Source organism: Prosopis cineraria, unplaced genomic scaffold (genome assembly GCF_029017545.1).
Source record: "Prosopis cineraria cultivar Desert tree isolate PC_DT_omini unplaced genomic scaffold, ASM2901754v1 PC4, whole genome shotgun sequence".
Taxonomy (NCBI): Eukaryota; Viridiplantae; Streptophyta; class Magnoliopsida; order Fabales; family Fabaceae; genus Prosopis; species Prosopis cineraria.
Window position 1 is genome coordinate 43,164,398 of NW_026555335.1, and position 16,832 is coordinate 43,181,229.

The window sequence follows — 16,832 nt, forward strand, 5'->3', positions numbered from 1 at the left end:
CTTAAATTTACATCACAAAGATATGTCACACATCAAACATAGAGAACAAAGCTCTTCATAGAGAATGAAGCCCTTCATTAGGAAGTCAGCTATAGGGTTCTCTAACTCTACAATCTTCTTCATTTCAATTGTATGGTCCCTCACTTCAATTGTCTCTAATAACCAGTATATAAGAAATGAAGCATGTAGGCAAAGAATTGCATATAAAATACAATGTTCATATTCAAGACAATAAAAGGGGGGACCTAGACTCTAAAGAATTGCAATGGTAATTACCAAGAACAAGGGAAGCGTATCCTAAATGAAGAGTGAGAGTTTCAAAATATGATTAATATTTTATTCGTTAAACATCAGATTGACCAATGTATCCTAAAATTCTCTCAATGAAAAAAGAACTTTAAAAAATTTGAAAGATGATTGGTCATGGGCACTAGGGGCTCGAAGATTTACCATTGAAAGCATAAATATAAAAATGGAATGCATTGAGAAAGTAAATATTTTATTAGAAAGAATGAAATTATAACTGGATGGAAAATAAAAAGATAGGAATGAAATGATTGACAATATAATTGAAAATAATAAAAAGATTAGGTTAGGTTAAAAGAGTGACTCTCTCTTGTGTCCACTCAATACTCTTAATAATTCATTGGTAAAAAAAAATCTTAATAATTTATGGACAGTACATTTTGTTTTACTCAAACACAATATGATTTATTTTCTAAATTTCATAACGTGTTAGGACCTTTACTGATTTAATAATTAAATTTAAGAGATTGGATTTCATTTTTTTCCAACACCTATATCCATAAATCCAAACCAATGAAACCAAATTAATATTCTTCACTCGAGGTATAATACGAAGCCAATTATACTTAAAATACGCCATGCATAGATATACATGACCATGACTTTTCTCCAACATTTTTTTGTTTTTAATTTAAAAAATGATCCCATTATTAGTTGTTTTACTCAAACACAATATGATTTATTTTCTAAATTTCATAACGTGTTAGGACCTTTTCTGATTTAATAATTAAATTTAAGAGATTGGATTTCATTTTTTTTCCAACACCTATATCCATAAATCCAAACCATTGAAACCAAATTAATTATTCACTCGAGTGATAACACGAAGCCAATCATACTTAAAATGTGCCATGCATAGATATACATGACCGTGACTTTTCTCCAACATTTTTTTTGTTTTTAATTTAAAAAATGATCCCATTATTAGTCAAACCCACAAAACTATAACTTTTCTCCAGACTACATGATATTAAAGAATAATAAAATGAACTAAAATAAATGTTCAAGAGACAACCTCACTGTTTGAGAGAGTGAATTGCTACAACAACAAAAAAATGTCTTCAAATAACTCAATCATAGTAAGACTGGTTTGATGATGTATCTCATAGTCAGTAATCTCGAAACAATCTCATTACAATGAAAGAGAGAATAGAAACTAAAAATTATATACTTACATTGCCCAACAAATATTTCAAATAGTTGACATTTGACTAAAATAGACTTAAGCAAAAAAGAGATGATGTAAATTTTTTAGCACAACAAAATGAAATTTTGAAGTTTGACTAATTAATTGTACAGTTGTTATTGTCAAGAGTAGTGATGTACTCTATATGATATGAAATACAACTTCAAATATACTGCATTGCATTGTAATTGTAATTTGTAAAGGTAAAATTGGAAACTATAAAGGCTAAGATAAATTTAAATCTAATTAGGAATTGTAAGGGGTGAGAAGAAGTTATTAGCATTGATAAGTTAAAAAATGAGATAAAATAATAATGAATTTAAATTTAAATTGCTACCTCAGAAAAGAAAAGGGATTAAGAAATTACAATAAAGGATCAAAAAAATTACAAGCAATTAATGATCCAAAAAATAATATAAAATGACAAAAAAATTTATTGGTCATTTTTTGTAATTATTAAGATTATTTTCTAATCAACTGATGAATAAAATTAATTTTTGTTAACGATAAAAGCCAAATTGTATTGTTTTAAAAATTTAAAGAAAAGCATTATGTAAAAAATAAGTTTAAGGTATTAAACACTTATGCATATATAATTTAGAGACTAATTTACTTATTTACACAAAAAAAATATTTGAAATTACTATACAACCATAGATCGTAGCATTAAAAATATGAAGTCTTATGTAATTTATAAAGGCAAAATTGGTAATTGTGAAGGTTATGATAAATTTAAATATAATTGAAAACAGTAGAGAGGTGAGAAGTCAGTAGGGGTGTTCACGGGACGGGACGGGACCGGGACATCCCCGTCCCGTGTCCCGTCCCGAAAAAAAGATCGGGACTAAATTTTGGTCCCGTGTCCCGTCTCGTCCCATCCCGAAAGTCGTCCCGTCCTGTTAAGAGTCGGGACGGGATAAATGAAATAATATCGGAAAAAGATCTGGATAATAACGTTCATTAAAATTTTAAATTATATAATTTATTAAGTTTAAAATCAAAAAAACACAAGTACATAAATAGCAATAATTTAAAATCAATTATTGAATTATATTAATCACAACTACATATTATAATAAAAAAATATAAGTGATCTTTATGCTATAAGATTAGCAACAACAGGCAAGTCAAATACAACATCAAATAATTATTCTTCTACTTTAGTGAAGATGTATTAAGTTAATTACTCTTCTAAAAATAAGCAAGAAATATGTTATAAATAAAAGTTATTAAATAGATAGATATAAGAATAAATTATATTAATATAATTAATATATTATAAAAAAGATATCGCCATATTTACTCCATGTCATTAAAATTATTAATATAAAAACACTTTGGTTTTAAATAAGAATTGTAAGTATTAAAATTATAATTGATATAATTAATATAAGTATAAATTATATTAATATAATTAAAATATTTAAAATATAAAATAATATATATAATATTCGCGACGGGACGGGACGTCCCGATGGTAATCCCGTGTCCCGTCCCGTCCCAAACCCCTTTTTTGTCCTGTCCCGTAAAGTCCCGTCCTAATTATTTTCGGGTCGGGACAAGACCCGTCTCGATATGATCGGGACGATACCGGGCCAATCGGGACAGGTTCAGATTGAACACCTCTAGAAGTCATTATTATTGATAAGTTAAATGGTGAGATGAGATAATAAAGAACTTAAATTTAAATTGCACTATATACCCTGAAAAGTAAGATACTTGAAATTACTATAACCATTAATCATATAGCATAAAAAATGCAAAGTCTCATTGACTATAGTGTAAGATAAAATATAAAAATAATGAATTTAAGGCTTGATAAAAAGTGAGCGTCGCATAAGAGTGAAATTTTCATTGATTTATGCTTTTTTTTTCCTTTGCCGAGAATTTATACTTTATTTATAAATAAGCACATGCTCCATTAAATATAATTATTTTTTACCTAGATTTATTCATCTCTGAAATACAAGAACTAGCTAATTTTTTACCTGTCAATACAATTTTTAAAATTTCATCAACCAACCCTTAATAAATATAAAAAGATATATTCCTCCATCTAAATATCATATTCTCACAATAAAATGAAATTTGATATGCTATAATAGTTGCTATTAAAATTAAATTTAAGACTCTACTGGAGAATGAAATTATAGTGGATGGAAAATAAAAAGATAAGAGCATAAGGATTAACAATTAACATTGAAATTGAAATAATAAATGAATTATGTAGATTGATGGTCCAAAATATGATAACGAATTTAATTGGTCAATAAGATAAAAATGTGATGTGATAATGATGAATTTTATAATGTGATAACAAATTTAATTGTTGGTAAAAAAACAAATTTAATTGACAATTCAGATTTCCCTTTAAAATGTGATAATGGATTTAATTGCCCAATCAAATTTCACTCACTATTATTTGAGGATATAAATTGGCTAATTAAATTTTATTTGCTAAGAGTTGAGGACATAAAATATACTCACAATATTTGAAAATATAAATAGAATAGATAGATAGATAGATAGAAGCAGATAGATAGATATAATATTATTATTATTAATTAATAATAATAATAATAATAATAATAAGGTAGATAGATGGATGGATGGATACATAGAATCTAGATAGATAGGATATTATTAAGTATTAATTATTAATGATAACATATAGATAGACAGACTATAGATAGATAAGCTCACAAGATTTGAATAGATAGATAGATGGGCTGCTATTATATGATCTTCTATAATATGAAAATTAAGATTTTTCTCCTAGTTTTTTAGGAGCGAGTACTGAACAATTTCTTGTTACACGAGTGGCGTCACAAAATCTCCTGCTAGGACTGGGTTGCAAAAAATTAAAAGCCAAGGACATGCGTAAAATATTAAAATTCAAATGTGAAGTTCAAAATATCGAGAAGTTAAACACATAATATACTTTCTGCGGATAATCTAGCTATTGTTGAAATTATGGTTGTGGATACATGTGGCATTGGCTGAGGGCCTTTATCAGTATTGGTTCTGATATGTTGTGATTGTGGTTTTTTTGTTATTTCCTTTCCTAATTTGTATGTTAGGTTTTGGTAAGTTTTTTGTGGTTGGTTGCATTGACTAGGTTTTTTTAGTGTTTTTTCCCCCTTTTTAAGCTTTGGCTATTGGTATATGCACTAATTTTTTTTCATATTAATTAAAATGACTTTCTTTTGACAAAAAAAAAAAGAAAAGATATAAAATACCAAAATTTACGACACAAGTATGGAATGTTTTCCAAAGTAAGGAATGCATTTGCTTCCCTCCCAACAATGTGGATCCACCTATTGCGTTAGGTCTAATATAAGGAACATAATCCTTATTTATAAATTTAATTTGTAATGTTTGTAATTTGATCTCTCAATAAATTATAAATATCACTTTCATTTTTACACATTAATACCGTACCAAAATATACCCAAAGTCCTAAAACTTTAATTTCAAATAAATCATTTTATTTAAGTTTAATTAAACACTGACCATATATTTTTAGTATTTGCATTACGAGCTCAAATATTGAATTTCAAATATTGATAGTAAAGACGTCAATTGCTTTATCAAATAAATAACTTCAATGGAAAGGATGGTGTGATTTTTTTTTTTTTTTTTGGTTACAGCTATTATCTTATTGGGGGAGGGGCACGGTCACAATACATTAAATGTAGGCACATTTTTTAATAAAAATTTAAATATTAATTATTTTCATTAGACTCACCGCCCGTTAATGCATGGTATGAAATTGTTACTACTCATCTCCAATACAAACCTCAACAGGCGGGCTTGAGAATCATTAAGAATTTTGTTTTACACATCCCAAAATGTGAATTTTGTTTTACACATCCCAAAATATGAATGACAAATCATTTTCAAAGTTAATATTGGAGATTTTTTTTCATTTTTCCAAATCTAATCATTTTAAAGAATATTGCATCTTGAAATAGTGACCTATTGTGTATAGATTTTATTTAAAAGAAATTAAAAATTATATTGCATTTTGTTGTAGTTATAAAAGAATAACTATTGTTTGTGATTATGAGATTTTTATAATGTCTTTTTCTATTTTTGCTCATAAAATTGATTTATCATTTATTTATTTATTAATTTTATAATATTTTCGTGTGCCTTTATATTTTGATAACATTTTTTTCAGAAGTTGATGAAAATAACTTCTTAAATTAATTAAAAATGTGTTTTTAATTTATGTTTATTGCAAGATGAAATTATTTATTATTTAATTTTTTTAAATTTTATGTTATTTTCCTAGATATTCATTTTTGTATTGATATTTTTCTCATACATTGCATCTGACTAATAAACATAAAAGTTAAAAAGAAAAACACAATAATTGATTCCTATATTTTTATCAGGTTTTATTTTTAGTTTCTGTAATTTGTTTTCAGGTCATATAATTTCTGTAATTTAGCATTATTGAGGATTTTTGAAACAAACATTGCACAATTTTTCTAACACTATGGGGATTGAAAACAAAAAAAAAATTACAAACACTAAAAACAAAATTCTATAAAATTAGAAATACTAATGATTGTCATGTTAAAATCTAGAAAGTTACTTTGCTCAACAAACATACAATATGTTGAATAGGAACTGTAACATGATTTGGAAAAGGAAGCCTAGCAGAGAGAATACCCACATGTGCTAGCTGCCTCACGCATATAGGATGCAAACAAGGATCGGGGATGACATTTTGATGAAGAACAAGAATAATACTGTGTCTCACAATCTGCAAATTAAAGACGTCAAAAGGGAACCAGAAATTAAAATTGTTCCCTTCTCTTCTTCCAAGCAATGATCTGGTCTCCATCAAATTAAGCACAAGCACATCGAAGACTGCCAACAACGTAACGGTGCAATACGGAAACTTTTCTTCTTTCAAGTTGCAATTTTCAAAACCCAACCTCCACAACTGAACGAACTATAAACCAAAGCATCCAAAGATCTCAATCTTCCCACCTTCACTTGCCAACTGTCCTTGATAGTCTAGCTCGACTAACAGAATTATGTACATACTGTTTATAAAATTTCACAAATTGATTTTTATGCAAAAAGTAACCTTTTCAGGAAAAAGGCTTACATCAACGTAATTCAACCCAACGAACTGTTTGATGTTAGGAGAGCTTACCGTGCCCATTTACAGCAAAAACAACTTGGGGGAAAAAATCTTTCACACACACGAAATATATCTAGTCCCTCTAATAAAAATCAAACTGTATTATTTCTTTCAAGACTTGGAAGAGAAAAAGAAAAAGGAAAAAAAAAAAAGAAATATCTGGACACTTGTCTACTAGTTTAATTATTGGCTATTCATGTATGCATGTTAGTTACGTTTATTGGTTGTTTTGAACTTGATCCTTTGAAGTTAGGTGCCGATAGTTTTGATATAAACCAAGTTATGCAGTGGGGGTCTTTTCTGAATTATGTTACTCAATGTTTGCATGGATGCATGCAACCCGGACAAGAATAGATCAGAGACCAATAAATCCTATATATGTCTTTCAGTGTTGCTGTTCTTGTTATTGTCACTCCACATTGCATAGCTGACGCGGCAAGGACCATAGCTTCAGAATCATAACAGTGCTAATTATACAACAACCTCCTTTTGTCCCAACCCCTTAAAAAAGGTAGCTTTAGATTAATTGAAGCTTAGTACCAATCCTAATATTTTTGTCCCTATACCCATCCTTTTTCGCGTCTATACACACACACACACACATGTACATTATAATTATAATTTTTATGTAACCAAAGCCTGACCACGTCATTCCTCATCAGCCTCAACGTGCCATCTCTTCTGTCTTAATTACCATACGCCTGTTTGCGCCACATCTTGTCTCTCTTATGAAAGTTATGAAACATGGCACGCTGTAAAAAAATTATTTTTGATCACTACTGCTAAAGATACATAAATTTATTATTCAATCATTATTCACAATGTTATCGTCTCTTTATGCGATTTCCGTCTAAAGCTCGACATCATATTTAACAGCGTATTATTTTTTAATGTCATCAAATCTAAATACGAGTTACAAAATGCCAGATCAATAGATAACATCGAAATCAATAAACTGTTAATTAAATATGATACAGAATTGTGGATCAAAATTGAATACAAGGGAGAACATAGCACAAACTTTTCAATTTTTTTAAATACAATGAAAAATATTTTTTCAAAGACCAGATTAAAACTTCATCTGTTTTAGGATGAAAATGCATGTAGTTTTTTCTGAAATATGTTTCTGTTTACATACTCGATAAGTGGTTAAAAAAAAAAAAAAACTTGATGCTACATTCCAAGATACGCGTAAGCACTTAATTGCTTGTCACAATATGTTGGTCAGTGTACATGTTTCTTAGAAATCCATGAAGTGCAAACTAAACTTTTCACTTCTATATGAATAGGATCTCTTGAGGTAAATTTGGCAAAACGAAGGATACATAAGAACAAACTTAGAAAAATATATCGAGGAGACTAAAAGTATGATTCTTCTGAAGAATTTGCAGTGGGCCAGAATTGAACGGTATTTTCAGCGAAGCAGTAGAGGAAAGAGCATACTTTGAGGAACTAACAAGGACGACAGAGACACCCATTACGTGACAAATGTCCACGATTATGTTTTCGTTATTTTTTTAAATATGAATATGAAGTTAAAAGAAACATGTGGACTCTGTTTGTTTTCAGGCTTTTGAGGTGTGAGTTTTGTTTGTTGGCTGTTGGAATTATGCCTCTAAGAGTTGTACTAGCTACGCAAATTAAAGAGACTGGGTTTTCAAATATATTAATCGCAATAAAAGCAGCTTATTCCCTTTGGACTTATCTTCAACTCCTTTGAACCATATGGCTGATCGATCATCACCTTCTAATTGGTGTCAGAAGTACCATCTTGCCCTGCTTCTTTGTTTATGCATCTAAACTGCTGTAGGTTTCTCCTACATATGCACTTTCCGTCACTAATTAATAAGCTAATTAATATCAAAATCCTTGCTAACTGCTAAGTGCATGTGAAATCAATATATATGCTAGCTGACAGGCATATTCTTATTATCTTATGTTACTTTATGGTATGCATGTACTTGGATTAATAAGAATGGAACGAAAAAAACAAAAGGAACCAATGGTTTTGGTTTTAATTCAAAAGAGAAAATCTAAATTAGGCCCTCCCTCCCTTCAATCTGCTAAATTTACTCCTAAAAGTTTTGTATCCAACCAGGGAGAACTATGTAAACTTACCGCTCAGCGTCTCCAATACTCATGTTAGGTCTTTAATTTTTCGGTTGTTCGGATCAAAATAGGAGGATTCAGGGAAATGTTAAAATTCAAAAAACAATTAGTTTATGTATAGCACATGGGAGGGATAGAGAAATAACTAAATCAGTGAAGTTATTCCGTGAAGTTATTGAAATACTATTAGGTTGGTGAAAAGTATTGTTATGATTTCCAAATCATCCATAAATATAACACATGTAGTTACCTGTTAAAGTAGTTTAATCTGCCAATTTTGTCACTTACAATGTTTGTCTTCAACTCAGACGTAAATACAAAAGCAGGAACAGCTATATTATTTTTCAACGGCTCTGGGTCGATCGATATTGAACTTTCCGAGTCTAAAGCAAAGGTCTTTTTGGAAATTTTCTATCTGATAAGATTCCAATCATCTTCTTTCCTCTGATTCATTTTTTAAAATATTATGAATAAATAATGATTTTTAATGAAAAGAAGGGAAAGAAACCAAATCAGCTGACAAACAGCATGCTATTACCTCATCATCAATCTCTCACTGTTACAATCAAAAGGCTTTTGTTATCAGTTATCATCTAGCTAGCTAGCTCAATATTTCTTCCATGCTAAATAAACAAACCCTTGCTCCTACTCTCATGGAAAACCTAGAGACCTCATCAGAATGTCCACTTTCTTCTCAAAACTCAAACAAAACCCAATCTTGTGATAAGCCCTATGTGACCACAGAGAGCAGGATAATAAAGGTTCCAAAAAGAGCAGACATGAGAGTGAGTGAAAGAAAGTACCTAGGGGTGAGACAAAGGCCTTCAGGAAGGTGGGTCGCTGAGATCAAGGACTCCTCACAGAAGTTGAGGCTTTGGCTGGGAACTTTTGACAGAGCAGAAGATGCTGCTGTGGCTTATGATTGTGCTGCAAGGCTTCTAAGAGGAAGAAATGCCAAGACAAACTTCCAGAGCGCTTCAGGGATGATCACCAACACACACGAGGAAAATTACAGCTTTTTGCTTAAGAATCCAAGGGCTTACCAGATTCTCAAGCATGCAATCATGAAAAACCATCATGCAGTTCTTTCTTCCACAAGCATGCCTTGGAAGAACCAGATCAGTGATATTACGAGAGACGGATTCGACACGCTTGTTGAAGAAACCTTAGTTTGCTGTTCCAATAGCTCTGAAGAAGGTTCTTCTTCTTCTTCTGCGTGCTGTGGGGTCTCGTTTGGGAGTTCTAAGGTTTATTCTTCTGTTGTTGTGGCTCCTTCTTTCAGCGCCTCATTTTGTCAGACAGATGACGGTCATGAAGAAACCCCATGAGAGGCCTGATGAGTCATATCTTAAAGTAGCCTGTTGCCATATTATATCCTTCCTCAACGCTATCTTCTGCTGCTGTAGCTTCTTCTTTCAGCACTTCTGGGTCTTATGATGTTGTCCTTTCCACGCCTACTTAGCCTTGCTCTATTCCTTCATGGTCACCCTTTTTGGTTCCTTAGCTTGATACATAATTTGTACATAATGAAAATAATCTTCTTACCTGCCCTTTGGAGAGTTTTCTTTATCTTATATTGTGATTCTGGGTTGAGGAGACCAAGGCTCTGGAAGAATGAATGGGGCATCATATGTGTTGGATGGTTCTTGAGAAGCAAATTAAAAGTAAGACGAAAATGATGGGAATGTAACATGATGCGCAGTGAAATTTACAATTTGCAATTTACCAAAATTTCATTTCTTTCCTTTTTACTGGCATAGAAGGAAGATCAAACTTCACTCAACTCCTTGAGTAATGCTTCTGGCCCAAAATACCTGAATAATGCCTTTGCTCCATCTAGAGCATGAACCACATCTCGTTTTATAATGATTTCATTCTTATCATTATTAAGTATTAACATGCAAATTTGAATGTGTTGGAATCAAATTTCTGCCGGATGGATCAGCTTAATTTATGATATACCCTCAGCATATTAAAAAACTACTCCTTTCATTAAAAATTAAAGCATTTTTAACTAAATTTTACTTTAATAAAACAGTTACTCATCTTTAAATTAATACCATCTTTTTATATTTACCTCTATTTAATAGAATGTTTCAATTTAAAATAAATATAAAGTTATTTATTCATAGAGGCATTTTTGAAAAAACAAACGTATTGATTACACTTGAAACATTAAAAATGCTTTACATTTTGTAACATCCAACCTCTTAAAAAATGTTTTATATTTTTTAATAGACGAGTACATATTTCATATTTATGAATCTAGTTAGAAAAGAAGAAGAAGAAATTGATAATTTTTAACTATTCAAACCAATAGGATAATATTTCTATATTAAAATTAAAATTATTTTACAAAATCTAATGATAAACTTGCAGAGATGCGTGCACGTATCTTATAAAAATGAAAGAGAAATTAATTAAATTCCACAAAACTTAGAGGACGTCTCTATGTAATCTAGTCTTAGCTTTAAGATAAGAGAATCCTTCATTCTTAATTTGATAACAAATACAGTTGCAGATTGATGTTTCAGGGTATATATTACATAAAAATGAATTTTACTAAAAACTGCGTGAAATGAATAAGAATTTCTTTTCACATGCTTTATTTAATTTCCATTCCACTAAACAAACTTAAACGAAAGGACATACATAAACAGGGATAAGGAATCATTTTTGCTTAGATATTATCTTTGTTTATTGGCAAAAAAGGGAGGGAAGGATAATATAATTTGACTAAGGTAGCCAATTGTGAGTAAATTACCAGTCGGCGGTCTTTTTCTTTGGCAGCCACGCTCTGCCTATATTTATAGCCAGCCACCAAAACACAGTAGTATAGTATTAGTAATTATTGATTTAATAACAATAATAATTCATATGAGATGTACTCAGCTTGTATTTTATTTGAATCCTTGCTCTTCTTCATCCATCCATCCTCCGCATCATAATCACTTCCTTTGATTTATTCGTTCCATCTCAGCAAACATCATTAGAAGACGCCAAAGTTTGGCCATCATCATAATTGTATATTGGAGCACTTGTGATGTGAGCCGTATTATTAAACACCCTAGTCATTAAAATGAGCTTTTATTTTAATCTTTCGCGTCACGTCAAATTATTAGGTGTCCATAAAAATTATATACAGCTATCAAGTAATATTTTCCCTAATTTCATAACTTTCAATACATTAAAACAAAATTATAATTCTTCAAGGAATTTATTCAATTTGCATGTTAATATGAATTATATTTAAAAACATCATTGAAGTTTGGCCCGGGCCATTTCTTCTCCTACCGTTGTCTGTCACGATCACTTTCATGAAAAACCTGTTCAACCACAACTCCACCAATTTATGCTACCATAGTTAGCCATGCGAGCAGGTTTGCTCCCTCGTTGGCCTGATCATGAATTCGGCATCTCACCCTGACCCCCCCGGGGGAGCCAACAAGATAAGGTAACGTTTTCCCACTTTCATAGATCTAAAATTAATAGCACTTGTTCCATTATTCAAAAAACTAGAGGAATAGTTAACGCCAATAATTCAAGCTAAGTCCGACAAGCTCACTTAAGCCCGTCCAAAAAAAAATTAAAGTCAAACTTAATTATATAAAGTTTTTTAAGAGATAATAATATTTTAAATCTAATCTGAATAAATCCAGATCAAAGTAAACCCAACCCAAATAAAGTTCAATTGCTAGAATTTCTAACTTTACATGTATGTAAGTGATAATTTTGGTTAAGCCCAACAGGCCAACCAAAACCTGATCGAAAAAGTTAAGGTCGAGTTTGATTATATGCACTTTTTTTAAGAAAATAAAATACTTTAAACCCGATCTAAATAAACTTGACCCATCTAAATTATGGGAGGATGGCCGGGCACAAAATAGAGGACCAAGGCAGGCTTTAAAAATACAAGATCAATTAATCCCAGTGGGAGACTGGACGAGTTGCGCAAACCCTAAGCCCAAGCTGACTCTTCCATTAATAAGAATGGTGTGTGACTTGGCCATGCAAGGTGGGCAGAAGATAGTCCCGAGAGAATAAAAGACAGCAGCATGACAGAATTTTCACGAGGAATCACAAGAAAGAATATTAGTAGAAAATCATTATGCACTTATCATTCCCAGAATCCAAATTTGTACTTTGCTTCCTTTGGTTATATCATTCAATTCGAAATTCATAAGCAGGAATCTGATGCCCCGGATTCCTTCATGATCGGCTGGGAGATTCTCTCGCAACATGCGCTCAACAAACAAATAATAGATTTCATTACTTTCAAGGCAGCAAATACAGAGACACAGTACAGTTCACAAGCGTACAGTATAGTATTGCCTTCCACATGGAAACCTACCGTCTTAAAAAGTAAAAGAAACCTTTTCCTTTACAAGAAAGCAACAAGCAAAGACCTTTAGATCTTCTGCACAAGAAAATGACATCTAAAGTAATATTTACCCCCTTTAGCTTCTTGAAAAAGAAACCAACGCCATGATGCTAAAACTCACTTGCCTCGTCTCTTTCTTTTTCACTCCCTCTCAACTTCCCATATCAAATTTTGAATGATTAAAATTTAATATTTTTTAAAATTTAAATTTAAATTTAAATTTATAAAAATAAATAAATAAATTTAAAATATAACAAATCTAATTTAAACTATAATTCAAAATTTACGATTGTAATAAAAAAATTATTTTAAGAAAATGTTAAATTCTAATCATTCAAAATTTGATCCAAAGTTTGCTCCAAAAAAAAAATATCCAAGAGTTAAAATGAATATTGGAGAGGAAGTGAAGGGGGAAAAAATGGAGAGAGACACCAAATCCCACAAAGCAATAGATGAAACTCGTGCGCCTTTTTAACAAACATGTCAAAATCACCATTTAAAGCTTTGGACTGATACAGTGACACATTACCATCAGCCATTACAAGATCTAAAAAGAGGCTGCAACCAAGAACTGTTACAAGTATCTTATCCGCAGAGTCCCGACCCACCAATTCAGAAGCTGTCAGCAGGTTTCAATTGGGAAAGGCACGTGGGAATCTACAAGAGCCAGTATGATAATGGACAAGACTCATGGAACTATAATTTAATCTCCATCCAACGACATACATCTCCAGGATTAAAAATAATAATAAGCCCAGCTTTCTCCATTGAATTTTAAAAATTTTCAACACGGAACCAAATCCGAAGAAGTTTCTAAACTAAAAGTTATTAAAACAGTTATTACTACAATGAAACCATATGCTTAAAATATCAACAAAAATTCTCATGCTCAAACAGATGCGTTTACGATCCTCATAAGTACAAAAACAAAAAACCAAAAAACCAAAAAATATTTAGTACAGTTTTAAAATGTTCTCTGCCGAATTATTCAATGGAAACACATGTATGGTGCCAGGATGTGAAAAATGTCCATAAACTATATTTTCACTAAAAACTAACAAATATCCAGAGTATTATCCTAAAAATAAACAAAAAATTATAGTTGAGTCACATCTCCTTCCCCAACTGAACAGATTGACTACCCAGGGACCTGTAATTTTGCATTTAAAAATGAAGATAAACAAACTCAAGAACTCCACTCCAGCGAAGTATATTGCTTAAAAAACACAACGGAAGGAAAACACAAAAATATGTATGCTAGATGGAGAAAGGCTGACCTTACCATCAAGCAAGATGCTTATACAGCCTAAACAGACGCGTTAAGAATATGAGGAAAGGAAAGTTCAGGTGAAGATGAGAAAAGGGAAGTTTTATAGATCCGAGAATAGCTGCTTTTACTGATGGAAGTTACACCTCAAGAAAAAAAAAAACAAAAACAAAAACCACGAAGCAGTAGATTGGTTTGGCTGTTAATGGTGTAGCAGAAAACGCATCCGCAACTAACAAATACTATAAACTTCAAGCAGACTGTTAGACAACTAATACTAAACTGAGCTTCTAAATCTTGAGAGGAAAAAGCTAGAAGGCGATGATAGTTCCAGGAAATAAAGTCATGCAATAAAAACAAAAGGAAAATATAACTTTTAATCCGAAAGACATGTTTCAACTATTTAATTCGAATTTCGAATTCAAAAATAAACGATCTAATCATAAGAAGTTTTGACAAGGTAAATAACTAAATACGGAGAAAAAACAAGACAAATATACATGTTCAAAGAACTAACGAGTGCAAGTAAAATAAAATCCAAGTAATCATGCATTTATAAGATCAGGGATTGAAATGATTGAAACCGGTATATGGAAAGAAAACGTACACTTTCACATTTAATTGTTGCAGCAGATGATGAATTGTTCTGGCCAGTACGAGTGGTATAAGATCCATATGCATTATAAGTCATAACGAAGGGGGAATCAATTGAAATACAGTTATTTGTACCATATTTATCTCCTGTCACGAGTAACATCATTTTTTTTTTTTTACCAACGTCACGAGTAACAAAGTGAATGAAATTATTACAAAATCACATCTAGACTACAAGCGAACAAATCTAAATAATCAAACCAATTGATGAAAAAGTTAAAAAATGAAACTATTAATCCATCAGAGGAATAAAAAAAATTGCCCACTCAATCAGGTCAGACAAGAAGGGGAGACAAAATTTCAAACCAAATGTCGAATTGGCGACAAAATTTAAATTACTACATCGGTAGGAATCGCATGGCATTGATTACTAGCCCGTCCAGCAAATACAGAAAACAGAGAAGTATAAATCCACAGGAGAGATTGCCACGGGGCAGGGAAAGAGAAAAGGAGAGGAAAACGAAACATGAAAATTTAGCTAAAGGGATTCGATCCTTTTGCTATCTAAGAGGAACGAAAGGTTAGAGTATAGAGTTTCTCCGAAATTTCTGGGCGAGCAAACAGAGCACATTGAAATTAGTGAGGAACAGAGGCATGAAAAGAGAGAAAGAGGCAAAGTGAGCGCTGGATGCAGAGGTTTATCGACCGATTCATGCTTTGTGCTTTTCACACAACAAAATTCAGGAAGAGATCGATGAACCGCTGCCTCCAGTGACTTACACCCCACGGGCTTTAAAATCACAAAATCACGTTAGGGGAAAAAAAAGAAGAATCAAGAAATACTCGCAAAATACTTCTTCCCCTCAACAAGCACAAAACAGAGGCGCCATGTAATTTACAAGATCCGAACAAAAAAGTTTTTCCGATTGAACGAAACATCAAACGCCGCAGATCTGGACAAACACATAGAGTACACTAGATAAAATGAGTTATTCAATCGCAATCTACACGTTAAGAAAACAAAATTCGGAAAACATGAAGAATATATGATAGACTGATAAAGGAAAGGAGGGAAAAGAGGGAGAGAAAAATAAACCGGCAATCTGTATTCGCCATTGCCGTCGAGTGGACACGGGTATCGCTCTCTCTGTCTCTTTCTCTCTCTTCCTCGTGTTATCTCTCTTGATGGGAGTCTCAGACGGGGAGTCATTTATGAAGAGCAAGCAGTGAGAATGATTTGTTCGTATTGGGAGGTGGAGTTACCGTTATGGCCCTCACATTCTAAACACATGTGATGGGTTACATTGCGCTGGACCAATTAAAAAGCGGATATGCCATGCTATTATGCAGTCAAAGTAGGAGAATCTAATTGGAGGAAAAACAGAGTGAGAATCTCAATTCTGCTTATGAAGTTTTTTTTTTTTTAAATTACATTCAATTATCATTATAAAAATAATTTATTATTCAGTGATTTATAAGTTTTAATAATATTTTGTGTTTCATAAAAAAATATTGTAACTTATTTCTTTCAATTTTTATTATAAAATATTTTCAACCACTTCATATATACTAAAAAATTAATTTTTTATATCATAAAAAAGTGAGAAGTATTTTTATTTTTATTTTTATTTTTAAATAATAATGTAATTACATTAAATATCTTCAAATTAATCAAAAAAATAAAATTAAAAAAAATTTAATTATTATAAGGTGTCTTATATTTTGGACCAAAAATTATTTTTAAAAGGTGTCTTATAAATAAGATTAAAGAAATATTATTTAAATATTTTTAATTTTTATTTTATTTTTTATATCTTAGCTTTCCAAT

General features: G+C 31.2%; 1 protein-coding gene and 1 long non-coding RNA gene across 2 annotated transcripts; one reads left to right on the top strand and one right to left on the bottom strand.

The window, feature by feature from the left end:
• The first annotated feature begins 9,295 nt into the window (after nucleotides 1-9,295).
• LOC129307759 (ethylene-responsive transcription factor ERN2-like) lies at nucleotides 9,296-10,506 on the top strand. The gene has a single exon (XM_054948635.1). The coding sequence runs from the start codon at nucleotides 9,383-9,385 to the stop codon at nucleotides 10,088-10,090; it is 708 nt and encodes a 235-aa protein (XP_054804610.1). The 5' UTR covers nucleotides 9,296-9,382; the 3' UTR covers nucleotides 10,091-10,506.
• A 2,501-nt stretch (nucleotides 10,507-13,007) lies between these two features.
• Nucleotides 13,008-16,196, bottom strand: LOC129309476 (uncharacterized). The gene is made up of 2 exons (XR_008592917.1): nucleotides 16,101-16,196; nucleotides 13,008-15,151 (listed from the first exon to the last, which is right to left on the bottom strand). It is a non-coding gene; the product is annotated as an uncharacterized LOC129309476 (long non-coding RNA).
• Nucleotides 16,197-16,832: the final 636 nt, after the last annotated feature.